The 27,761-nt window shown below is 48.0% G+C and overlaps 1 protein-coding gene across 1 annotated transcript; it reads right to left on the bottom strand.

Moving 5' to 3' along the window:
* Positions 1–1,237: 1,237 nt before the first annotated feature.
* On the bottom strand, positions 1,238–24,211 carry nkd2b (NKD inhibitor of WNT signaling pathway 2b). Its single transcript, XM_077012518.1, has 10 exons — positions 23,896–24,211; positions 23,763–23,789; positions 23,586–23,680; positions 5,970–6,030; positions 5,683–5,792; positions 4,967–5,062; positions 4,402–4,549; positions 4,015–4,099; positions 2,585–2,700; positions 1,238–2,395 (listed from the first exon to the last, which is right to left on the bottom strand). The coding sequence occupies exons 1-10, from the start codon at positions 23,918–23,920 to the stop codon at positions 1,821–1,823; spliced, it is 1,338 nt and encodes a 445-aa protein (XP_076868633.1). The 5' UTR covers positions 23,921–24,211; the 3' UTR covers positions 1,238–1,820.
* Between the last annotated feature and the right edge of the window lie 3,550 nt (positions 24,212–27,761).

Below are 27,761 nucleotides of genomic sequence, written 5' to 3'. Positions count from 1 at the left end.
CTAGAAATTGGGCAATAGAAAGGTTCATTAGCCTACCTTCGTCACGCGCTTTCCTAGGTGCACAAACTGGATCGCTCCACCGTGCACCTGTCTCTGAGCCTCGAGTTAAATCAGGTTCTGACAGAATCTGGTGCGGTGCACTAAATAAATGAAGGCATGTAGTCTATACCACCGTGTGAAGACTCCAACGCGCATCTAGCATCTTTCCCCCCCAAATTCCAACTCTCTTCGGATGGAAATAGCATGTTGTCAGTAGAGGTTCTCTCGGGAGTCTTCTCCCTCACAAAATGAAGGAATTTGCATTTATCCGACCCTCCCCTTCCTTTGTCATATGTCATTGTTTGTCACGGTCGGGGTCCTTATTTGGCCTCGGAACAAATCCTGGCTGGTCCGAGCTCAAAGCTCCTCTTAACCGGGTTATCCCAGCACTCAATGGCGATGTGGGGTGACGCATCGCCGCCAGCTGTTCGGCTCTGAAAGCAGCTCACGTTCAGTCCTAAACTACCAACAAGCAAAAACATCAGCAAACTTTTTGTGGAATGCGTTTGACTAGGTGTGATGAAATTTGAAGTAGCGGATTGATTTATTAAAAGCAGTTCAATTGAAGAGGGCGTAAAACTATAGGGCCCCTAAACAATGTGATGATACTTTTGAGTAAGTACAAATTAACAGCCTGTTTTACAGGCACGTACAACCGAGGGTTAAAATGTTCATGTTTTTACCACTAGGTGGCGCATCTCTAACAGTTGACAGCGCGTAGTGGACCTTGTCCATTCAAAGATTCGTATCGTTACAAGCGTCTTAAATTAACACTTAAACCGAAAGTCCTTTGTAGTTGTATCTTTCATTTTAATGGACACGCAGTCTAATTAGAAAACATCCACTAATTGAGATGACTGGATGACGGTTTTTTTTAGCTGCAGTCGAAACAACCCAAAGCCCTTTAGCTTTCGGAAGTCGCTGCTTAAACAGAACTTTGCAAACGACATGATGTTAAGCGTCGTCCAACCAAATATAACATTTAGATTATGTAGTTGCTGTAATTTCGAAAAACGCGGCAATGTCCGTTATAATTCACTTTTTTTTCTGATCAGTGAACTTGAATTGAAGCTATTGCGTACTGTGGTTTGTATTATAACCCGTAGGTTTCTTGTCTTTCGACGTCAGTAAAGAAACAGACCACTACATTAGTTCATTAGACAGGAGGTGTAATAGGAACACTCAAAAGAAACTACAATACGTATGCTAAGTATTTTATTAAAATATATATAAAATACAAAACTTATATGCATAAGTATTGACCATGATAAATATGCATATACCGTATAATCATACAATAAAATGTTTATATTCATATAGTTTCATACATACAGGAATATATTTTTTGCATTATAAAGTTGGCAGTGGTGATGTGTACCCTCCGTCTGCAGTGGGGTCCCCCAAGAGGAAAGTTTCCTTTATTCATTCTTCTGGACAGCTAAGAGCAGCACCTTTCACCTGAGACGGGTCAGAACACCTGGAGTGGTATCGTTTCCCCGTGGCACACTAGCAGGATCCATAGGCACGAGCTGAGAGCTGTGCAAACGCAGTTACGGGCCGACGCCGACTCCTCAGAACCCTTCTGTGGGCCCCGACAGCGTGGGTGCTTCAAACCGAAAATGTGGACGCATGTTCCAGGGTGTAAACTCTGATCTGAGCAGATTGCTCTTAAGTGTCTGTGGCAAATGTAACTCACAAATCCACAGTTTTATAGTATCCTGGTTGTAGTCTGTCCCCGGTGGCTGACCGAGGTATGACGGGCACTGTGAACGGGCGTGCGGTCATGTCTGATGGTAGTGATGGTAGTGATGATGGTGATGGTGCTCGTGGTGGTGGTGGTGTTCGTGCCGCTGTACCACGGGGAGCACGAAACCTGTGGGAAGGCCCGCCGCGTGTTCCCGCTCTGGGCCTGCGGGTGTGGCTGACTGCTGCTGGGTGTGCCGGCCGGGCGACAGGGCCTGCTCCCGGGCCCTGGCCCTCAGACGCCTGCTGTGGCTATGCTGAAGAGGGTGAGGGGTGTGGACATGCGGAGCAGACTGGCTCTGCTGGGGCAGGTGATACACATCCTGGCCCCCGAGGTCCCCACCCTGTGCTGGAGGGTGGTGGTTGTAGCATTTGACGCCCTTTGATCCTCCGGCGACCCCCGAAGGAGTGAGCCCGGCCCCTTTGGACCCACCCTTAGGGGACTTGATAAAGTGAGCCGCACGGACACGGCCGTCTGGCGGGGCGCTGTGTTCGCTCACCATCTGTGAGCGGCGCTGGTGGCCGTGCCACTCCGGTTCCTGGGAGCGCGAGCGACTCTGGGAGTGAGACGGCCGTGGGTGATGGTCCTGACGGCCAGCAGGGGGCGCCGTGACTGATGAGAAACAGAGTTTGTCTTCATTTGATATCACAGGAACAAAATCACAGGATTTTAAAACATTTTATTTCACCATTTCTGTAAACAAGAACAAATGAGAAGAACTACATTTGCCATTTGGAGAAATAACCCAACCAGAACACAACAACAAGACGTGTGCATCTTAACAGGTTTGCAGGCACTGACCTTCAAACCTGGAGGTGTAGTTCTCGATGCCAGCCAGATCCAGGTAGTGATTCCTCCTCTCCGTGTTCTCGTCCACACAGTAATGTGTCCGCACCGGAGGGTCACTCGCCTGCCCTCTGTAACCATGACAGTGTCCCAAAACCATCAAACAGGGTGTTTATTACAAGATCTTTAAGGATAATGCACATGTTATGTTAATGTCTAGAGGTGTATTCAACTAAGGATTTTCATAGTCGAATCCGATTCGTCAGATTTTCCCTTTAGTCAACTAATAGTCGAATCGGGGTTTTTAAATCTAGAGCTCCTTAAACGGGATCCCGTTCTCATTCAGGACTTTTTTCCACTTCAAAGTAAAAACTTAAAACACTCAGATAAATGAATAAACATGGTAGGTTGGTTTTATTCAGCTTTTATTTATTTACTCATTTCTTTTTTTAATGAAACGTTAGAGAACATTAACAAAAAAAAGTTACCGTCAGTGCGCAGTGTGCATATCGAACTGTCAGACAGGCACTGTGCATAAAATATGCCTGTCTGAAAATATTTTTTAAATTGCCACACAACAGCAAAAAATTATAAGGAAAGGTTCAAGTAATGGGGTTTAAAAAACAAACAACAACAACAAAAAATCTTTATAGGCCTACTTGCCGATGACACGACCGAAACGACAAATGGCTGAACTGTTTTTTTTTTTTTGCCTTACGCGTTTTAAATGGTATACCATGTTGGTTGTTGTCGTGCGACATGAAAGACGTTGATGACATAACTTGCACTTTACTTTGTTTGATTCATCTTTATCAAAATACTTTTGAAGTTTTTTAGTAGCCATTATAATCTAGGCAGATGCTGATCCTGTAGCGTGTTCAGCTCCGCTCGTTTGGATTGTGCAACTGCAGGGTGTGATTTATTAATGTGTAGTAAGGAAGATGCCTATTGTTAATGCGCACACATCATTTAAAAATATTTATTAACAGAAATTACAGATGATTTTATTTGACAAAAGACTATATATAACGAAAACAAAGCCATTTCATGTAACAACTAATTCTTAGCAGCATTGGGCACCCCCATGCAGTTAGAATGGTACATTTGACTATCACTATTTGACAAAAGCATCAATGTTTTTGAAAAAGCACAATTATTACTACAATATCACTGCTTGGCTAGTGATGGGGAAAAACACAAGTTGAAACGTGTCATTGAAAAATGCCAAAATGATCTAAAATGTCAAAATGAAGAAAGGACACTCTAGCCATAATATCCCCCATGAAGCCGTTAAATCTAAAACGACCCTCCCACCTGACCCTCTTTACTGGACCAGCCCATGTCAAGCACAATATTGCAGAAATGGGACTGGCAGCAGGGAGACACTTTCGGCTGGCTGGACCAATCAGGAAAGAGAGGGCGTGTCAACAGTAGTGTTGGCTGACCTTATATGGGTGGAGTGACGTCTATCTGCTCCATGCACCTCCTCCTGCAGAGTGGCCTCAACACGGGGACAACCCGAGTCCTTTTCTGAGAGGACACAAGACCGGAGGTAAATCTAACCTCCCCCAGAGGCTCTCACCAACATAATAATACCAGGGAAGGAGGAATCAGGAAAGAAGGAAGGAAAGAAGTCATGGAAGGATGGATGGATGGATGGATGGATGGATAGGTGGATGGGTGAACAGGTGGATGTTTAAGTGTTCCTGAAGCAAACCACACAGTTTCTGAGAACAGTAGAATATTTGCATTCCTCACATGCATCCATTAAAAGATCAGAATGAGGGTGTGTGTGTGTGTGTGTGTGTGTGTTTGTATGTGTGGCGCAGCACCTGTCCCAGGGTGTGTGTGTTCTCTCCGGAGGGTGCAGGGGTCTGGTGTGACGGTCAGTTTCACACGTAGAGTCTTACTCTTGTGGCAGGACTGGTTCACTGAGGCATCTACCACATCGTAGATAGTGTGGATAAGACTGGACATATCCTGAGCAACCACACACACACACACACACACACACACACACACACAAAAGCACACACACACACACACACACGCACACACACACACACACACACACACACACACACACAGTAATGTGAGTTAGTGTGGGCTGATTTATTTTTTGACTGCACAAGCCCATTTCTTGATCTTCCCCAGCTCCCCAGTCTGACTGGTCTAGCAGGTCCCACGTCAGTCCCCAGTCACTGTCTGGTCTCTAATTACACTATATTACAGCTCTCAGATCATCTGAGGCAGGTGATTGATGGCTGCCCATCACCGATAGCTCAGGTACACCACAGAACAAAAATGTCGACAGGACCTAAACAATGCAGGAATTTTGAACCTACCAAACAACTGTTTATGTGAAATAAACATGTCTGAAGTGGTGAAAAATCTCACCTCTTTGGTCACCTTGCCACTGTTGTCAAAATCATAGAGGGTGAAGACCCACTGCTGTCTGTTATCACCCTCCACAGAAACGTCACACTCCAGTTCCTGTCAGATAGAATCAGAGCAGTTACACACATCACCAGCAGGGGGAGTGTGTGACAGGAAAAGTTCCAAAGGAGAGCCTGTTCAGCAAAATTTTGAGCTGGTAGACTTTATGCAGCCGCTCTTTTTAAGCTCTTTGAAGGTATTGTGTTTCAGGAGAGCTCTTAAACTTCCATTAGCTGTGGTATGAGAGGACAGGCTAAAGCACAGGGGCTGGTAGCCATTATACTGATCCTTTTCTTCCTGTTCCAGGAAAAAAGGTTTTAAGCTCAGTTCTCAGTTACAGATTATTGCCAGTCCGCGGCGGGTGAGGGCTATCAAGTGACACGCCCGGGATCGGGGTAAACGTCTGAACGCAGGCATGTACAGGACCCAGTGGACACGTCAGGAGGGAAACCCGAGCTAAACGGAAGCCTGTGAATATCAGCATGCTCTGTTGTAGAAACGTGACCGCCCCTGGTGCAGCGTTCACATATGGAACAGGCCAACTGCTAGAGCAGATCACGGACCTGTTTTAAAAACTCTCAGAGAAAAGCAATGTTGTGTGTGTGAGTGTGTGTGTGAGTGTGTGTGTGTGTGTGTGTGTGTGTGTGTGTGTGGTGGGCACAGGGTGTGGTTCCTACGTCCAGACTGATGCGTTTCCTCCCTTTGCCGGTCTCCTTCTCTCCATCCTGAGGAGACACATGGTGCAGCAAAGTCTCACAGCCCTCCATCTTCTCAGGAGGCATGACCACTACACACACACACACACACACACACGCACACGCACACACAAACCCACCCACACACACACACACACACACACACACACTATGCTGAACTGTATGACAAATATACAGAAAAAAAAACAGGAAAGAGAACTGGAAAAGTTGAAAAGTCAGCAATGTAAAAAGTGGAATTCCACACATACCCTCTAGGGGGCAGTGATGTTCTACAAATGGTCCATCCTTAAACTGACAGCTCTGCAACTCCTGCGTGAGAAAGAGAGGGGGGGGGGGGGGCGGGGGTGAGAGAGAGATGTAAACGAATCTACCTGACAATACACCCAGAGGAAACAGTAACGAGGTGAGGCGGTTTGGGGAAGTAGAGGCAAAAGTGTTTGAAGTGACATGGCTGAACCTGCAGCACCCCCACCACCCCCTCACCCCCCCGAACGGGTCGTACGAACCACCATCTCCTAGCAGAGTTCATCTCACCACACTGAGCCCCAAACCTGAGCCAGCCACAACACCTCACTGGTCTCCAGAACCTTCTCTCCATATCTGACGAGCACCAGAAAGGCTCACTTGTTAAAACAAAGGATATCCTTTCAGAGGTAGCTTCAACATTCAAAGTGTGTGTGCGTGTGTGTGTGTGTGTGAGTGTGTGTGTGTGTGAGTGTGTGTGTGTGTGAGTGTGTGTGTGTGTGTTCCCGCACAGTCTGGAAGTGAGACGACTGAGTGAGTGCATGACTGGTGGTTGAACTGACTGCTGGAAAATTCCTCAGGCGTGAGATGGGAATAATTAAGAGTGAGCGTGGTGATGAGGAGCAGCGAGAACGTTCGTCCTGGAGTTCGGCGGGAACGTGGCGAGCTCCGCACGAACCCCAACCAAGCCGAGACTGCAGAGCCCCGAGCTCTTCAATCCTGCGATCGCTGTAACTAAAATGCCGTCGTTAAAAGCTCGTTGGGGAACGTCAGAGCAGTGACCCTGACGGCTGGTCTGCAGACAGGCTGAACAGGGCTGAGGAGCAAATGTCCCACACGGGCCTCCATCTGGACGAGTATGGAGACAGATCCAGCTGCAGGTGGAAGCTCTTTTGCAGGCCACGCTGTGGACGTATGACTTTGAAAACCCCTCGCGATGCAGCCAGGTCAGGGCCGAAAGTGACCACACACACACACACACACACACACACACACACACACACACACACACACACACACACACACACACACACACACACACACACACACACACAGGACAGTTGGAAGGTGCACCCAGGCACTGGGTTCATCTGCGAAATCTGGAGCACATTCTCCAGGTGGTCCACATGTGGTTTAGGTGAGGTCCTGCCTGCTCTCAGCACATTAAGAGTAAATCACCAGCCAAAACACTTAACGAGTGTAAAAAAGCCAACAAATGGACCAGCACACAGATACCGTCTCGTAAATGCAAGGCAGCTGTGGTCCAGACCACCAGGTCTTCACCTTGTGCCTTCACGTAGTGGGTGGACGGGCTCTCACGGGGTCAACGTGCCTCTGGCTTGTTACTCCGCCCCCCCACATGCTAAGCCCCTCCTCCCCCTTGAATCAAAGAACTCAACCAAAAAATAATAATAAGAAAAAAAAAGACAAAATGGTAATGAAACTCGAGAGCACAAACAGGATGGTAGAGAGGACGGTGGGGACCTGGAGGCCCAGGAGTCAGACGCATGAAAGGGAAACCGTTTGGTAAACAAACACCCTTGAAACAGAGCCCTATAGCAGGAGAGGCAGTGGAACCATCCAGGAAGAAGAAAGAAGGCCAATTCCACAGGAAACTTGGCCCCGACTCAAAAGCCGATGTGGGTGTGTTTTTACACACACTAAAGAGGAGAGGGGAAGAGGGGCCAAATGGTATTGGGTGTGTGTGTTGGGGTGGGGGGGGGTGGTTGGGGGTTCAAAGAAAAGTGAACAGATTTTTTAACATTTCTGAAGCACCAAGTGTAAGTGATTCCATCAAGTGTGAGTGAGTGGTGAGATCAAGTGTGGTACTCGACTTCACCTTCCCACACATGACCTTACAAGTGAACTGGGCCAGAACATCGGCAGCAATTAGGACTGAAACTATGTCAACATTCTGAAACTCAATACACCCTCTCCCCAACTTGTTGACTAGGGAAGGTACCGTCCCTGTGAAAGTGTGGAGAAAGCATGAAACATGGTTCCCCTCCAGAACCAGTGCCCAAGACACTAAGCCAAGCCAGCTATTCTCTGGGTCGGGTGGAGACGGCCAGTAAGAGGACGGCGGACGCACGTCCAACGGGACCATGTGTGAACCTGGCCCATCTTCCTCCCTTGCCCCCATAGCCGTCGGGGTCTTACGTGAGCTACTACCTTCGCTCCTGGCTCTGCTCTTAATGCGGAAAACACACCACGCACCACAGGAGTTCCTCATTCAAACGCTCCAGCCATCAAACGTCAGTGCCGGACCGGGCGAGGAGCAGAGAGCAGACTGAAACGATGAACGCCCAAGAGGAGGAAGAAGAGGAGGAAGGGGAGAAGGTCAGAGCCGGGCGGAGCTGGGCTCGGAGAAGCCGCAGGGCTCCTGCAGGGAAATGGCTGACGTCTTCAATCTGGGAATGTGCTTCTGCAGAGTGGCCCTCACACCAAGGCCGAGAACAAACAGCGCGGGGGCCCCTCGCACCGCTGGAGAGAGCCCGGGGGAGGCAAGGGCCACCAGGGGCAGGCAAAGGCCACCAGAGCCATTTTTAGGCCCATGCTCCCGGGGGTTACTGCACGCATAACTGCCCCATGAACTGCCCCATGAACTGCCTTTGTCCTTTGTGTAGTGCTATGAAGTGTAAAGTAAGTCAAAGCTATATATATATAGTGGGGAATGCCATCCTAACTACAGCAAAATGCCACAGTGCTCTTTGGGCCTCGGGGGACGTCTCATCAACAGAGGGCGGGAGGAGGAGGAGGAGTTTTTTTTTTTTTTTTACCATGAGGTCAAACAAGAGGCAGAGCTTTTTCTTGGCAGCACATAAAACACTGGGGAAGGCTCTCTGGTCATGGCAACCCAGCAGCTGTGAGGATGGGGCAGGGGGTATTACCCAGGGGGTTAGGGGCAGGGGGCATTAACCAGGGGGCTAGAGGCAGGGGGTATTAACCAGGGGGCTAGGGGCAGGGGGTATTAACCAGGGGGCTAGAGGCAGGGGGTATTACCCAGGGGGCTAGGGGCAGGGGGCATTAACCAGGGGGCTAGGGGCAGGGGGCATTAACTAGGGGGCTAGAGGCAGGGGGTATTACCCAGGGGGCTAGGGGCAGGGGGTATTACCCAGGGGGCTAGGGGCAGGGGGTATTACCCAGGGGGCTAGGGGCATGGGGTATTAACCAGGGGGCTAGAGGCATGGGGTATTAACCAGGGGGCTAGAGGCAGGGGGCATTAACCAGGGGGCTAGAGACAGATGGTATTAACCAGGGGGCTAGGGGCAGGGGGTATTAACCAGGGGGCTAGAGGCAGGGGGTATTAACCAGGGGGCTAGAGGCAGGGGGTATTAACCACGGGGCTAGAGACAGATGGTATTAACCAGGGGGCTAGGGGCATGGGGTATTAACCAGGGGGCTAGAGGCAGGGGGTATTAACCACGGGGCTAGAGGCAGGGGGCATTAACCAGGGGGCTAGAGACAGATGGTATTAACCAGGGGGCTAGGGGCAGGGGGTATTAACCAGGGGGCTAGGGGCAGGGGGTATTAACCAGGGGGTTAGGGGCAGGGGGTATTAACCAGGGGGCTAGAGACAGATGGTATTAACCAGGGGGCTAGGGGCAGGGGGTATTAACCAGGGGGTTAGGGGCAGGGGGTATTAACCAGGGGGCTAGAGACAGATGGTATTAACCAGGGGGTTAGGGGCAGGGGGTATTAACCAGGGGGCTAGAGACAGATGGTATTAACCAGGGGGCTAGGGGCAGGGGGTATTAACCAGGGGGTTAGGGGCAGGGGGTATTAACCAGGGGGCTAGAGGCAGGGGGCATTAACCAGGGGGCTAGAGGCAGGGGGCATTAACCAGGGGGCTAGAGGCAGGGGGCATTAACCAGGGGGCTAGAGGCAGGGGGTATTAACCAGGGGGCTAGAGGCAGGGGGCATTAACCAGGGGGCTAGAGGCAGGGGGCATTAACCAGGGGGCTAGAGGCAGGGGGCATTAACCAGGGGGCTAGAGGCAGGGGGTATTAACCAGGGGGCTAGAGGCAGGGGGCATTAACCAGGGGGCTAGAGGCAGGGGGCATTAACCAGGGGGCTAGAGGCAGGGGGTATTAACCAGGGGGTTAGGGGCAGGGGGTATTAACCAGGGGGTTAGGGGCAGGGGGTATTAACCAGGGGGCATTAACCAGGGGGCTAGAGGCAGGGGGTATTAACCAGGGGGTTAGAGGCAGGGGGTATTAACCAGGGGGCTAGGGGCAGGGGGCTAGAGGCAGGGGGCATTAACCAGGGGGTATTAACCAGGGGGCTAGGGGCAGGGGGCAAGGACCAGACCTTCCTGCGCTCCCCCCATGTGTTGCCATCTTCATCAGGAGGCGCTCGCACAATTGTTCAGGAAAAGAGGCGTTTGAAACTCTGCCTGTGTGGAAATGTGTCTGACAGATGCTGGGGCCCCAGCACTTTACGAGCCGCCCACTCCTCACGCACGCGGAGCGCGGACGCACGGGCCCACGGGCTCTCCTCCCCGACCCATGTGTGCTCCGCTCCCCGACATACAGACAGCTCTCAGACAGCTTTAGCGGGCAGCTTGTAAACGCAAACCACATGGAGCCTCCGTCACTCCTTACACACGGGCAGGGTCTGGCACTACCAGCAATCATTTCTCGTTCATGGATTTTCAAAAATCACTGAAAAATGTTCAGACTCACTCCTCTCAGAAAGACTCACTGGTCAGACTCATATTGTGACGGACGGGCTTCATTATAACCCGGAATGAATCTCAATCAGCTCCAAAGATTCAGCACTAAAGAGTTTCATTTCAAAGACCCTCGCTTCACATACAGCCCTAGCACCGCTTGGGCAACCCTACTAGCACAAACAGGGTGGATGTAAACAGTCTGGAGCTTTAAGATGTGGGTGTTAACGTGGGCCGTCTTCTGGTCTCCTCTCAGAACTCTGTCTGCATTCACAACCCTTTCATTCAGTGGCCAAACAATTACAGTACACTCACTTTTGAATGTTTCCTTTTAAGGTAAGTCAGAAAATAGGACTTGGAAACAATTTGAAGTAGATCATGTATTGCCAGAACTTCCACGTGTTGAGTGAATACTGGTCCTAACCTCCTCCCTCACTGTAGTGCTTCAGCGGGGACGCTGTTTACCTCGCAACAGTTCTTTGTGGATCTTAAACTACCCCCTTCACCTTGTAATTAAAACTATAAAAGTTCAGGTGAACACATTTCCACCCATATTGACTCATGGAGCCGACCTCAGCCAGGTAGCGACCAATCACACCGCAGCTCTCTGCCTTTCCCAGCGAGCGGAGGAGGACTGAGGTGTCACGGCATGCTGGAACCACATGCTCAAGGTGTGAGGATTAGTGTCTCTTCTCACAAAGGCAGATTCCCCCCTCTCTGAGGGCTTCAACCGCTGCCTCACAGCATGGAGTCCGCTATCAGATTTCCAGAGTCTGTCTGTCTCTCACACTCACGTGCTCACGCGCATGTACACACACACACACACACACACACACACACACACACACACACACACACACACACTCCCTGACTCTTTTTCTTACACACATATATACTCTAATCACCTCCCCCTTCACTCATACACACTTTTTCCAGTCCTTCTATAAACACACACACAGAAATTACCCCTGCGTTTGCGTGTGTGTGAACTTGCACTCGAGTACTTTTGCGTGTATGTGTGCACTTGCATGTGTTCCATGTGTGCTGGTGCGTACACATATGCCGTGTGTGTGTGTGTGTGTGTGTGTGTGTGTGTGTGTGGGGGGGGGGGGGGGGGGTGTAGGCCTGTGGCTCCTGCAGAGGACCACAAGGCTTCAGTCCAAGATGTGAAGTTCCTCACGACCCTGGTGCTGGACAGGGGTCATCTCCAGGTCAACAGACCTGGTACTTTCCTCTATGAAAAAAAAACTCCATGCCTAGACAGGAAACGCAGACTTCTGGAGGTCCGCAGACATAAAACTGACGGAGTGAGAACTGTGTCAGCACAGTATACTGTGTCACCAGCATCCTTCACCAACACCTCCCCGAGAGCGGATGACAGGTGATTGAGAAGAAACTGATCCATAATTAAAACACTCTCAATCTGCATTGCTGTACTCATGGGACTACACAATTCATCAACACAGAGTTGCCTAATACTAACCAGGTCAGTCTGGTTTGGACCGGTCTAGTCCATGGGACAATGGCTTCAAATTGTTTCACTTTCTTACACAGATGTGAACTGGGTGATGGAGGGTTACCGAGATGTGATGACCCGATTCAGGTGGCATGGAAACCGGAATACAACAAAAATGTGGACTAGCTACTTTGTTTCTATGTTTATGATAAAATGTACATGTTAAAGATGCAGCTCATTCCTTCACTGCAATAACAATGCAAACAATGCCACGTTTCCTGTTCCGACTGGCACACAGCCCGCATCTACACGCGGACCTGTGCATATGTGCACAGCTTTGGTCCCTAGTGTGAAATTCTGCAGGTGTAATTTATCCATGGCAAGAAGCCAAGATCAAACACAGTGATGCCAGTCTCCTCTCAACCCCGCCCTGCCGGCCCCACAGAAACACATCAGGTTATAATGTACGCTTCTTGACCCCTGCCCCTCCGTGTTAGAGCCCCAGCAATGGCGCATCCAAGCTTGGGCCTTCTGAGCTCAGCGAGGTTCCACGAAACCCCAGGGCCACATGCAAATAAACGAAAAAATTAAAGCGAATGAAAGACAAACAAACATCTGACACACTTAGTGCTGATCACCGCAGTTAAAACTGACACAACACCTCGCGATAGTGATCTCTGCGATTGGTGGAAGGAGAGGATGAGTGGGTGTCGCCCTGTACGCCTGCGGGTGTGAGTGTAAGGGTGGAGGGCGGAGCAGAGATGTGCTGATACCATGACATTCTTCAGCCTGATACCATCTGCCCAACCCATATCAACATGGCGGGGGGGGGGGGGGGGGGGGGGGGGGGGGGGGTTAGTGGGAAGGTTGGTGCAGGGGTATTAGTGGGGGGGGGTTAGAGGGGAAAGGTTAGGGGAGGAAGGGTTACAGGCTCTAGGGGGCAAGGACTCAACCTCCCACGACTCCTACACCACAGTCCTCCATCGCAAGGTAGACGCAAGACATCAAAGACTGTCAGACCTGGTCTAGTCCTCCTAACAAGACACAGGTGAATCTTTTTTCTGAGAACAGCGTTGTCCTATTGTGAGGTTGCAGAGACTTTTCTGCTTTAAAAATGATGAAACCGGTAGGACTTGTCAGATGACAACCCTGACAAACACTTCCGTAGCTCCTGAAGGTGCTTCTCAAAGCCGTTTCTTCAAGCTGTTTCTCTCGTCAACACAGCGTTTCCTGCCGTCTTCGGAATCTTAGCTACGTACTGAAACAGGATTAACATTTTGACTGAAATCACAAGCATGCACTTTTTTTGACTCCTGTCTTTCACCTCGAGTTGTGGCTTCAGAAAAGTCACACCAGGTATAAATGGCAGGTCCCCCCCCCCCCCCTCTTGTCTGAACAAGAACGCAACCAGCCCATGGCAGACAGGGTGATCATCCCTCTGCAAGAGCTGGCGGGGAGGGCTGAACTTCTGTCCAGATTGCATACAGACATTCAACGTTTTCAGCAGGGACGGACATTTGTTTGATGGGAATATGGCAGAACAGTCAGACCCGTCTGTCTGCGCCAGCCAGACGCGTCTGCATTTGGACTGGCCCTGCCCGGGCAGGAAATGGGTGAGAGAAAAAGAAGGCAGCCATAAGGGTGAAAATGAACATGGATTTCTTTCAACCACACACACACACACACACACACACACACACACACACACACACAAAGCAGTTTCCAAGTACTTTGTGTCAAAGACGCATTTCCTTATCAAGTTCACTTCATTTCCTAAACCACAAATACAGAACCTAGAGGAAAAACACTTTCATCTGTGCAGCGTAAATGTTACACAGCTTCAGGTTATTGAACGACCAACCGCAGAACTTAAATCCCAGTTCCGCACTTTCCTCACAAAGTGGCCCGAGACAGAAGAACCTCTCTGCCTTATCGGTGCAGGAACATCTGCAAGAACATTCTGATGGAGCACGCAGGTCTGAGCACTGTGGCCCGTTCACAGCCATTTCCAATCTGGGAGGAATGTGGGCCCTCTGGAGACCAGCCAGCCCCTAACCCCCTCTAACTGCCCCCGCAGCCCCCTCCAAACCCCACCACGCTGCCCCCCTGCTTTGAGCAGAGTTTCTACAGCTAATCATTCTCAGATGTGAGCGAACAGCTTTACGAACAGGGTGATAGCAAAGCGTGTGTGAGCTGTGGGTGCCCAGCAGAGAGTGCTGTGTTGGGCAAAATTCGCACAGAAGGTGAGGGGTGGCACTGGGGTGGGGTGAAATGGCACTAGAGTGAACTGGTGTAGCACTGAGGTGGGGTGAAATGGCACTAGAGTGAACTGGTGTAGCACTGAGGTGGGGTGAAATGGCACTAGAGTGAACTGGTGTAGCACTGGGGTAGCTGGGAACAGCTGCAAAAGGCAGGAAACTGCTGCAAACCTGCTTGATGTGGATTCTTTTTCTCTCATGACATCAATCATAAAGTGATTTATATGGCGGATAAAGCAAGTAGGCTTTAACTGAAGCTGAACGTCCATGATAATAATACTACATGTTACATGCAGCACTGGATATGATGTGACACAGTGGTATGAGGATACAATGCATGCATATATATATATATATATATATATATATATATATATATATATATATATATATATATATATATATATATATATATATATATATATCTGCATAAAACAAAGATCTCAGTGTTGTCATGTCTGTGACAAAAGTGGCAATAAATAGGCATAATCCACCCACACAGCTACTGTTAGCCCTCCTTGAACCACCCTGAACCTCTGCATCTGGTCCCAGGTTTAGAGTCATGTAGTTCTCCCTGAACCTCTGCCTCTGGTCCCAGGTTTAGAGTCATGTAGTTCTCCCTGAACCTCTGCATCTGGTCCCAGGTTTAGAGTCATGTAGTTCTCCCTGAACCTCTGCCTCTGGTCCCAGGTTTAGAGTCATGTAGTTCTCCCTGAACCTCTGCCTCTGGTCCCAGGTTTAGAGTCATGTAGTTCTCCCTGAACCTCTGCCTCTGGTCCCAGGTTTAGAGTCATGTAGTTCTCCCTGAACCTCTGCCTCTGGTCCCAGGTTTAGAGGCACAAATCTCTTTGGAATGTGGACAGAGGATGGAGTTTCAGAAGAAAGGGTTCTGGTGGTGGTGAGTGTGTATGTGTGTGTGTGTGTATGGGTGGGTGTGGCAGCTTTTGTGGAGGCTATTTTATCTTTATGTTATTGTATAAGCGTGAAAATGCAGCGCGTTAACAATGGCTAAGAAGTGTCACTCGAGGATGGAGTCTAATGTGAACTTGGATCGCAACAGCAGGACTCCCTGAGAGCTCTGTGCTCCACCCAGACCACCAAGGGCTGTCTGCCCCTCACCTGAACAAAGAAAAGGGTGTGTGCTCTTCAGGACTCCGACACATCAGGACTCCACCTCTCAAGACACTGCTGTCTACATCATGTAAGCAGCTCCCTCAAGCACATGTCGTAGTGGCACCACAAAAACAAAAGCAAGCCAAAAATGCTACAGCCAGCCAATTTCTAACATGTAGTGCCTTCATTACTGAACACAGTTGGCACAAGTTCTGAATATTTTACTCTTAGTTAACGATGAACGAATTTGGGACCGCAGAGCATAAATTATTGCCTTATTCGTGTGTCATTCATTAGTCATACACTAAAGTGAACAGTCCTTCCAACACCCAGCTTTACAGTCATGTTTACAGCAATGTTAGTGTTTTTTTCATCCCAAATGTTTCTGACAGAGTTTAAAAACAAAGCATTTGATTAAAAAGCCCCTTTAATTACATTATCTACAAAAAAAAAACTGACAAAAACTTTATTCCCCTGAAAGCTGGCAAAATATCCACTTGGAAAGGAATGAACACTCTTGATGAGGGAATGATGGGTTTATGTGGAAACATACCTGACACACTCGCATGTAATAACCTTGGAGTCTTCCCATGGTTCACTTGGCTGAGAGCTACAAGAGATCAAACGCAGATTCAGCTCCAGAGGGCCGGGCCAAAACTGCCTGCAGGGCCAAAGAGGCCAAAGAACTTTAGCTCCAGGTATTCTCTTTCGTCTCACTTCTGAAGGCAGCAGAGGTAGCCCTCCTGCTAGCACTGCTAATGAGACTCAGTAGGTAGCAGCTAGTCTCAGATAAACAAGAGCACGATAACTGGTCCCCACCGCCTACCGTTTGCTATTAACCACTGTTGTGTGTTTAAAGAACTTTTTTGATTCTTCAGTTTTCAGAGTCATTTTAGAGAGTAGTGGCGTTAAAGTTGATGATCCGTTTCCACATACTTTACATACGTTACTTTAAGAAGAGGTGAGAAGTGAAGCGGAGCTGCTCATAAACAAGTCTTCACTCAGGCTTGTAAATATGCAATTAAAATTAACGATTTAAAATGATTCATTTAATAAAAATAACGAATGGAGAAGAACTTTGACATGCTCAAATAGAGCATCACAGGCCACTGGATAAACATTTCAATGCAGTTTTATAAAATACACACATACATATTCTCTCTCTCTCTCACACACACACACACACACACACACACACATATATTTTCACACAAAGGTCTAATCAATTGTCACCTGTATAATTTATCCCTTGTATCATTTTTGAGGCAAAATTGGTACTTATCTTGAAATTGATCACCTTCTTAATTAATCCAGACACAAATCAATAACAAATGTTAGTAATAATAACAGGAGCTGCTGTGTATAAAGTTAAAAACAAGGATGGCATCACTCCAGGACAGCCATTCCCCCAGCCCCTCCCACAGCCCCTCCCGAGCTCCTCCCTCAGCCCCTTCCCCAGCCCCTCTCCAGCTCCTCCCTCAGCCCCTCCTCAGCTCCTCCCTCAGCCCCTCATCGGCCCCTCCCCCAGGCCCTCCCCAGCTCCTCCCTCAGCCCCTCCTCAGCTCCTTCCCCAGCTCCTCCCTCAGCCCCTCATCGGCCCCTCCCCCAGCCCCTCCCCAGCTCCTCCCTCAGCCCCTCCTCAGCTCCTTCATCGTCCCCTCCCCCAGCCCCTCCCCCAGCTCTTCCTCAGCCCCTCCCCCAGCCATTATCCCAGCCCCTCCCCCAGCTCTTCCTCAGCCCCTCCCCCAGCCATTATCCCTCCAGTCAAATCCAGAGACAAAAACAAAACTAAGAACAACTGCTAACAAAAATGACAAACAATTCCCCTAACACAGTGGCTGGGGGGGGTCTAACACAGTGGCTGGGGGGGGGGGGGGGGGGGGGGGGGGTCTAACACAGTGGCTGGGGGGGGGGGGGGGTCTAACACAGTGGTTGGGGGGGGTCTAACACAGTGATTGGGGGGGGGTCTAACACAGTGGCTGGGGGGGGGGGGGTCTAACACAGTGATTGGGGGGGGTCTAACACAGTGATTGGGGGGGGGGGGGGAGGTCTAACACAGTGGCTGGGCCTTTGCCCAACAGTCCCTCAGAAGTGATTCCATGAAATGCCACCCAGAAGCTCCAGATGATGCAATCACTGTTGATTCTGGAGTAGAGAAGCCCCTCCACCCCATTACACCCCCCACCCAGTCCACCTCCACCCATCACCCCCGTCACCCATCATACAGAGAAAGGGCTCAGAGTAAAATAAGCAAACACCTTCAAAGCCCTTTTCACAGTATAAATACCCTCAAAATAAATAAACACATAATGTGCCCACAGGGTCAGATTACTTTTTTCCATGAAACACTGGCCATGAAAATCTTGTGAGTGGGTGTCGGGGGTCTGCTGGGTTCTTTGCTCGCACACAAAGGCCTCACACACTCACACACATGAACACACACACACACAAAAAAAATCTCACACACCTTCCATGCTGGATAGGTACAGAACTTTAACTCTTAGAAGTTACACATGGACACACTTTTCTCCTCATTCTTTCCTTTTCCCACACGCTTACACTCCCACACATACACAGTTACCCACACGCTTACACTCCCACACATACACAGTTACCCACACGCTCCATCCCGCACCCCCACATGTCCCGTGTACTGGGGAGTGAGGGAGAGCGTTTTAGCTAAAGTGAGTTGGCTGGGCAGGTGTTGACATTAGAAGAGAGCACAGAGTTGCTGTTTGCTTTGGACAGACAGCAGACGCCTTAAATGTGAAAGAACATTTCAAAAGCAGAAAACTTTTTTTTTACCCAAAGAGCTTTCATTCATCTGTCTCTCACATAACATAATCAATGAGGAATTCATGACCGGTGACCAGCTTACCAAACAACACAAACTACAACCGATTTAAAATGGCCAATCTGTCTGGTCCCAATACATTCTTCATGTGACTCCCACTGCCCCTCTGCACCCCCCCCCCCTCCCCAACACTCTTCAAAGAAAAAACACCCCCACTGCCTCAACACACGCCTCTCCCACCACAGACCCCTCCCCTCAACTCCTGCAGAATTTCTGCTGTACAAACCAGAGCCAGCTGGGACCAGGGGCCCTACTGAAAGAGCTCGCTGTTCTGGACTATAGCCACATGCTTTTCATTGAGAGATGAAGGCTCACAGCTCCACGTCTTCTGAAGCCAGGTCCAAAACACCCCGAAAGGGCAGGAGGGGTGGGAGAGGGGAGGAAAAACTCCCCCTCAAAGTCATCAAAAGCTTTCAGGCTTCTAAAAATGAACCCTATGAAAAACGGTATGTCACCTTCAGCATCCTGGAAAGCAGGACATATCTGGGAATGAGAGATGGCACGGCACAAGTCTTGGTGAGAAAAAAGACCAGCTTAGAATATATGAATGCATAAAAGTCTTCTGTTCACCATTAGGTATGGAGATCTACTACAGGCTGAAAAGTATGAAACTCTATAGGATATGAAACGGCAATAGGTTGTAGAGTATGAGACTCTGCCATAGACTGAAGGGCATCAAACTCTGCCATAGACTGAAGGGTATGAAACTCTGCCATACACTGAAGGGTATGAAACTCTGCCATACACTGAAGGGTATGAAAGGCCAGTGCCTTATGCAGATATCTGGGCTCTATTAAGGGGCCTTTCACTCAAAGCATGGATGCTGGGGAGAGCTGGAGAGAAATAGATGTCATTGAATACGACAGGACCGAAAGAGTCCAGAACACCATCCCACTTTCTCCAGTCCAAACCTGCTGAGTCAGAACCAAACATGGCAACTCACAAACGTGGAATGGCGTGCCAGCTAGCGACGGAGTCCAAACTAAACATCCTTCTCTTTGAACAAAATGAACAAAATCTTTCACCGACTATTTTTAAAACGAACATGGGATATATCAATCTGAAACACTGCAGAACACAAAAAAAGTTTAGCAACAACAACTATCCACTGAAAACCAGAACTAGAGATCCTTTCTACAGTTCTAAAGTACTGACTGCCTTAGTTAAGCCTTTGTGCTCTCTTCATGCGAAACCTTTCAGACTACGATCATATTGGAAACTGATCTGAAACCTTTTAGGAGTTCATCTTTTTTGTAAAATCCCCCAAACAGAATGTCAGGCGGAGTGTGTTGTGTGCACTGGTGGCGTGTCCTCCTGACAGGGCAAAAGAGCGTGTGCTGATGAGCTCATGAGCGGAGAGGCTGATGGGCTTCACGAGTGATGGCGGCAGCTGCTAAGGTTTTCAGCACGAGGTGGGGGGGGCGCGGGGGGCTTACACGTGTCCCACCTCCACACAGACGTCACCACCATCTGATGGACCTGATCTGGCAACTATGCTGGACCATCGGTTTGACCTTCGCTTCGATCTCGCTCTCTCCGTCCATCCATCCGTCTCTCTCTCTCTCTCTCTCCCCTATGCGTGGTCTCTCTACGTCTCACCAGGTGTTTATACAAGCCAGGCTTGAACACCTGCAACGATCTGTCAAAAACTCTCCCTCCGCCGCTCTCATGCAGAGCCAAGCCATCGCTGAATCGCTCTCTCCCCGTCTTCCTTGACAAAAGAAAACAAAGCCTGTTTTTCCAGGGCGTTGCTTTGATCAGTCAGCAGCCACCTCTGGGGATCTCTGCCCGTGCACATTTGGCCTTGATATTCACCCTCTGCTCCGCCTGCTCTCTCCTGTCAGTGTTCAGAGTGACAAAGCCTTTCATGTAGGATCTGCAAAAACCAGTATAAATCATCTTAAGTGCGCTGTTAGGCAGAGTCGATTAGGACTGATTATTTATTGGGGAAGAAAACAGCTCAGAGTAAACACCAGTCACAAGCTCCTCGGGCTACCTCACTGTCTATCTCACTCAACAGTAACAATGTCTCTCTCACCCATATTTCCCTCTAATGTCTTCTTGTATCCCATTTCTCTCTCTCTCTCTCTCTCTCTCTTCTACATTGGTACTTCCTCGCTACCATCCATCTGGATCCTTTCTTCTTATGCTGCCTATCTTGTAAAAATAATTGTAATTATTAAGTGCATCACCATTCTCAGGCCCAAGTTCACTTTACAGCATAAATAACACAATTAACACAGACAGAATATTCCTGTCTCTCCACTCTTCTCCTGAGGTGTGTCTCTCGTCGGCTGGCTGCCGCTCGACACCTCTGTCCACCAGGATTTGTGAGGCAGGAGGGTCCTGGTTCTGGGGCTATCAGAGCCCTTGGTGAACTCCAGGCTCTGCTCTTTGAAGCTACTGCCAGACAGAGGAGGAATCTAACCCCCCCACCAGTCACTGACAGGACTCCCCTAACACCAGATACTGGACCCCTCTCATCAGCCCCCATTATATCTTTTACCTGCTCGTTCCAGAAAGAAATAAAAAACACCATCAACAGCAAAACAAACATGCAAAGCAAACAAAGAAAGATGCCCACGCCTGCAGAAACCAACCCTGGACGTCTTCAGTCTGCGGCACAGAGACGGCCCATCAGCGCACAATGCTGTCAAGTCTTTTCAATTGTGCTTGCAATTTAACCTGCGACTGCCACCTGTGTATGTATACACCAGACCAGTGACTGACACCTGTGTACATATGCACCAGTCCAAAGACATGGATACAGAATTAGACCACAGCTCTGCATGCGTTTTACAGACAGGGTCCCACAACTGCCCATGATCGCAGTCATTATGGAAGTAAAAGCCAAACACGAGTCCTCTTATAGATCAGCTTCCTGGCCTCCCTCTCCACAGCCACACATAGGAATTCACACAGCCCTGGCTAAGTGGCTTCAGTGCAAGTTGACGGTGGGACTACCAGCACTGGGAGTGACGCCGCTAATCCAGGATTTGTAACACTAATATAGCAGCTAAACACAGCGTGCAGTAGCTTTGACATGCTGCCAGGCGAACCAGCATAAACCATCAGTCAAAAGCCATCAGTCCTCCCCTCTCTAGTCTCTTCCCTGTTACATAATGAGAAAGATCTCAGCACCGAACCCCCGATGGCTCATTTTGGTTTTGGCCAAAACACAAGGCGCTCAGGTCGCTGTCTGAAAAGGTGCCTGATCGGATTATTTTGTAGCCATCAAAGATCTACTTTTCAGAATCTTTCCAGCAATGCACATATAGAATGAGTACATGATTGTATATAGGATACATGATACAGGCTTTATATATGGGATATAGGATTAACTGTTCCAGAAAAGCTGGAATAACTAGTGGGTTTCCACCAGCCTCGTCTTTCCTTGACTCATTAGGAGCAGAGAATTTCAACGCTGAAAACTGATTTACAGACAGTTCACAATTAGTGTTCGTATACCGTGTTTGTGGTTTCAGAGGAATTCGCCTTGAAACAGAATCAAGCTATATGCTAATGGCAGGCATTCAATCAAAACAACCTTGTCACGTTCTTCTAAGCCTCTTCAAACTGGAGCAGCGCGAGTGCTCTTGTTCCGATGTGACTTACGACTTAAAATAAACTGCGAGAGAACTTGGAACTGAGAATTGTGCACCGACAGCATTTCATACATCATTCTGCTGCACTCTGCTACAGATAAATCCCTCACCAAATTTTGCAATGCACAAAATGAAAGAAAAGGATCATATTAAATGCTACTTCTATTGCTACCAATTCAATTTGCTACACTAAGAAAACAGTCTTTCATCGCGTTGAAAGGACGTCTATGGAGAGTGACTGCAGCAACTTGTTTTCAGAGCAATGAAGACTGCGATTTGTCACTCAAATGGCTTAATTCTTTTTTTGCTTCATCAGCACAAGTCCGAGAAACCTTCAAACAAACGCACACATTCGTATTCCACCAAGAAGCCTTTTAACACAGCTCTGTTCTGTGAATGAAGACCTCTGTTGCATACACGGTCTTTGATGCCATTTAAATAAAGGACAAGACTTGGGGGCGTGGCCAACATGCATGATTTCATCCCTAAACACTTGAAGGGAAGCCACCCACCTCCACACCTCCACAGCTGTACACCCCGTGACCCCGGGGCAGGCAACCTCTGCACCTCCTTCTCCCCGGTGGGTCACTCACAGGGGTGACGTAATGCTCGCCTGCTGTGACAGGCGTCACAGTGGGAGTCTGTGAGAAGCCGGCACAGAGCACAGAGATGCTGCCAGCAGCCGGCGGCTCAAACCCCCACATCCCTAGTCTAAATGGCTCTGACTACAGAGGACTAACACTGACGCAATGGTGCCTGTGACTGCCACATACACATGCACACACACACACACACATACACACACACACACACACACACATCCACCCAAGATCACAAGATCCACGCTGACAAAAAATGGGGAGAGAGAAACACAGCACTGTTGTCTCACAGCCAAGTAGGATAAACAACAACCACAATAGCAACAGTAATTCTATACAGGCAGCTTGACATGTCTTTGCATGGCCCTGTCAGTACATACACACACAAACACACACACACACACACATGCATAAATATGCAGGTTTACTCATTATGGTCAGAGTTATGACAATAGCGAGGTAGCATGAACGGTGTTAGGCACCCTCATGCAAGGGACTCTTCCCACTATCAACTGCTCAATTTTCTCAAGTTCCCCCCAGATAGCTCTCCACATGGCAATCTGGCACTTGAAGTTAAAATTAATATCCACAATGCTTATATCAAGCAGCAAGACAAATTTCTATTATTAGGCCACCATCCTCAAGAAAACAAACAAGCACCCTCATAATGACACTCAAGTCTCTTATTGCACCAGTCCACACCGTAGGAGCAAACAGCTGCCTAGGCATACATCTACATCTACAGCACACACAACAGCTTCGTAAACACCGTTTAAACTTCCTCAGGTGACAGTTCACACAGTTTTGAGTGAAACATTTGGTTCTGTAAATATTAACAGTCTGTTATAATCATTTTCAGGCAAATGACTGACCTGTAAAATAATGTCTTAACAGCATTTAACAGATGCGTTACTCTTGTATTCTAAAGCGAGCGCGTTATGTCAGAATGCCCACAAATAATAAAACTCAACCAACAAAATGGTCAACCCAAGCTGACTACTAAAAAGGTGACAGGAGTAATATTGATCAACAAGGGTATATTCGCAAATGGTTAAACGTGTTACCTGAACATCCTTTAACTTGTGCTCTGGCGTGCTGTATCTACCGCATTCTTCTGCTCCTCTTCTTGAAACAAACCCGTTCACGACAAAACTGTCCCCTAAAATGTGAAATTATGAAATTACCTCTACGCAAACACGTAATGTCAAACATCTTTCAGACACTAGTTTTGTGACACGTACCTTCAGGATTTTCTCTTCTTTTACATGCTGCATCCGCGTCACCCAATTGGAAGGAGAGATTTACGGATTATTACGCTTAGAATAAAGAGAAAATCAACGGCGACTGACATTGTAAGACACACAATTAACTTACCATGTTTTGACTGAAATTTCCCCATTTTAAATCACGATCCGCCTCTTTGGTTAACTCCGGTGATAATCGTCAGACCGTCCTCTCTGGAAATTAACCATCTGACTAAGATCACATTGTGTATGCCGGTCAAATCACTGAAAGACTCCAGGTTTCACCAAGATTAGTTTAATGCCATTGGTTGCACCAGTATCAGCATTATAAATAACTTAATCTGGACAAAGTATTAGGTGAAAGAACTGAAGAAAAAATAAGGTCGCGCTTTCTGTTTGTCCTTGCCCAGTGTTGGAGAACTTCAAGACACGCGTGAAGTGTAACAAGCACCCCCACCACCACCCCCGCCCCCCAGGTATGAATGGCGTCCCCTATTGGCTACTGAACGTGCACGGGCATATGGAAGACCAATGGGGCCAAAACATGTTAAGAGCAATAAGCCATGCATTCTGACACACTAATGAGTAAATATTGATGTTGCTTGAAAAACGAGTTACTTTCCGTAATTCAAATAAAGACATTTTAGCTACTACTATCAATAACAAAAAAAGGGTATAAAAATGACCATGGCCATGGAATAATAGAACCGTTGCGTTCAATCACACACTGATACTATATAAATGTTTATGTATGTGTAATAATATGTGTACTAACCCATAACCCATAGCCTTATCCTCTAGCATATCCAAGAAGGACACATCCAGGCTGAGCAAACTGATCAGACGGGCTAGCTCCGTGGTCGGCATGAAGCTGGACTCTCTGCTGATTGTGTCAGAGAAGAAGACCTTGGGCATTATGGATGATGCCAGTCATCCTCTGAACACTGTCATCAGCAACCAGAGGAGTGTGTTCAGTGACCGACTGCTCCTTCACAAGTGCAGGACCAACAGGTTTAATAATTCCTTTGTACTTCATGCCATCCGTCTGTACAACTCCTCGTTGCAGGAGAGGAGGGGTAACAGGAGGACAGGCTGATTAAAACATTAACCTGACTATGTACAATCATTTTTAAAGACTGATTATTATATAACATAACCGAACTATGTGCAAAAAAAACTCCTGTTTTTTGTGCAATAATTGCAAGGAGTACAATACTTTTAAATAGAGTGCAATAATAACGTGCAATACCTCTCCTGCAGGACTCTTGGGTTTTTCCTATGTTACTTGTGTATATTCATTCCATACTGTAATGATGCTGCTGGAATCTTAATTTCCCTTATATATCTGTATATATGTACAGATGAAAACGGTCTGCAAACGAGTCTATATATATTATAGATAGATCTTTATTGCACAGCTGATGCAAGTATATATATATATGTGTGTGTGTGTGTGTGTGTGTGTGTGTGTGTATAAGATGTCTTGATTTGATTATAATCAATACTGTTTAAGAATTAAGGAACTCAAAATGCTTATCTATGATCTATTAGCAGTTGGATGCCCCTTATTACCCTTATTAGAAGGTTTAAGTCAAACATTCTAGTGTTGCTGAATCAGTATAGTGATGGTAAATTACAGGCCTTACAAATGATACCAAGCCAATAGAAACTGTTTTCTTTCACATTCATAAGTTCTGCATCAGCAGCAAACAGATATATCATGTTTGTGTTGTTTTCCTGATGATGAGATCATTAGTGGGTCGAAGCTGCATGTTTGACTTTTCTACGTTTCCAGGTGATTGTTTTAATACGTTTTGGCTCTTTTGGTCCTCCATACAACGTGTCTAAAACCCCTGTGGCCTGCGGCGTTTAGAGTATGCTGGATAAATGAAGTGGCATTCATTCCATTTACAGAAAGGCAAAGCCTTTGAACCCGGACCACTTCACGACGGAACAACATTTAGGGCTCGTCAATCTGTAACTAGTGCAGTTTTAAAACCCAACACCTATTAATACGGTGGGGTCCTTGCGTTGAAGTGCGTGTAACGGGACGTTTCTGCTTCCTCTAGCTGATTTCTAAGCTGCAGAGGAAAAATGTTTTGCTTCAATATTGATCATGTACCTTGCGTCCATAAACCGTTACATAAACAGCTATTTCTGCAGAGCGGTGTTTTTCTAGGCCCATATATCGTTTTTGCCCATCAGAATGGGTCTCGAGAGGTGTGGAAACTTTACAGAGGATGTCAGCTTGCGGAATACAATAGCAAAACTGCCTTAAAGAGAACGGTGCTGTCGGTATCCGCCAACTTGTTTACGCTTGGAATCCGCAATTCCAATACATTTATTTTACAAAACGTTTTCTTATTTAACAGGAACAAATGGTGACTCTACACATCACTACGTATTAATGTTTAAACGGTTGGAAACGTGATATTCAACAGAGGAAACAACTCTTTCGTCTTGAAATAGTACCTGACTCAGAATTTTCTCTAATTGGTGCAAATCCCCTTCGAAACAAAAGCACTTCCTTTTATAGCCTATTTAACCATCCTCATATGTCTAACGCCTCGTCTAATTTCCTCTGAGCATCTTTGATCGTATTAACTCGTCATTTTGTGCGTTTCCATTGCTGCTCACATTCCCTCGCTTGGGGCAATGTACCTGGACATACTGAGGAGACAAATATGATAGGATTTATTGTGTTTACAACTCTCTGGCAATTTATAACCACATGGGACTGTTATTACAATTTTGGTATAATAAGCCTTTTGATTTGTTTCTTCTCCTCCGTTCTCTCGTGGTTGTGTTGAAACAGTCGGCTGGCTTTTGAAGAAACGAGCAGCGAAAAAAACGCCTCCAGACATTGAGATTATGGAGTGATCATGCTTGTTTTCGCTGTCTACCCCCTTCTCCCTGCTGTCTTTTGGCCTCTGATCTGATTTTAATTACACATGGATTTGAAAGACTACAGTAAATAGTTGTGCAACGATGTAATGCAGATTTCTTAACTGTCGGGAGTGCTCTATGAATGGCATGTGGCATGTTTTGGTAAAAATAAAACATGAAAAACACATTTTTCCATGCAGTCACGGGCATAGAACATGCAGGAAAAAAGAAGGAAGCAAACGCAAATTTCCAGCTGAAGAGTTTAATAGCACATAGGAGGCGCGTGTCAAAACAAACAAACAAAAAACATGTCGGAGTACCCTCCACGAAATACACAGGACCTCCACTAAACACTTGCACACACCCACGCGCTGGTTAATGAAGCTGGGAGGGAGTGGGTAACGTGTCCACCCGGGCAAGGAGGACATACTCTTCCTCAACGGGCCCAAACTTGCCAACTGAGCAAGGAACCGCACCCCATTTCCTAGAAGGGACCTCCGTCTAGGGCCCCCTACATCAATTAGGCACAGAGACAGACGGGGCCCTGCATTGTTGATCGGGTGTAGGGCCCCCCCCCCCCCCCCCATGGTAGCTGGGACTCCCTCAGCAGACAGGGCACGGAGACGTCGGTGCCTGGTCAACTGGACAGAGCTGGCACCCTCTTGCGATGGCTCCGCTGCTGCCAGAGTAGCCACCGCCACACTGCAAACACAAAGCACAACTGACTATTGCGCCCTTGGGCAGCTCTCCAGACCCAACAGCCTGCCCACATAATGGTCAGGCTTAGACCAGTTGGCCCCTGGAGAGCAGGCACAGGGGCTTACAAGCCACCCCCACAAAGACATTCCAGGGAGGACCCCCCCCCCCCCACCCCCATTCCCGGAACTGAGACAGTTCCAGTCACGATAAAGTCAGCTCTGAGAGTAGGCCACAGAGGCTTTGGCTGGGGCTCTTCTCTCTCGGGTGGGGCGTACATCACTGCTTCCTCAGCGCCTCTGACAATAAAGGTGGCACAGATTACCTGGTGGAGGACGGCAGTGGCTCCGACATCCGTGCTGAGCTTTGGGGAAGTGTCCTTGCCTCCCAGGAGACCTCCAGAACTCCCATGCA

Source organism: Brachyhypopomus gauderio, chromosome 7 (genome assembly GCF_052324685.1).
Source record: "Brachyhypopomus gauderio isolate BG-103 chromosome 7, BGAUD_0.2, whole genome shotgun sequence".
Taxonomy (NCBI): Eukaryota; Metazoa; Chordata; class Actinopteri; order Gymnotiformes; family Hypopomidae; genus Brachyhypopomus; species Brachyhypopomus gauderio.
This window is presented reverse-complemented; position numbering and strand designations above follow the sequence as displayed.

What these genes read in the sequence shown, in the direction of transcription:
- nkd2b (XM_077012518.1), bottom strand. Translation starts at nt 23,920, where the DNA reads ATGGGGAAATTTCAGTCAAAACATG. An exon ending in GAAATTTCAGTCAAAACATG is followed by an intron (nt 23,790 to 23,895) that starts GTAAGTTAATTG and finishes ACGCGGATGCAG; the next exon opens with CATGTAAAAGAAGAGAAAAT. An exon ending in ACATCACTGCCCCCTAGAGG is followed by an intron (nt 5,793 to 5,969) that starts GTATGTGTGGAA and finishes GTGTGTGTGTAG; the next exon opens with TGGTCATGCCTCCTGAGAAG.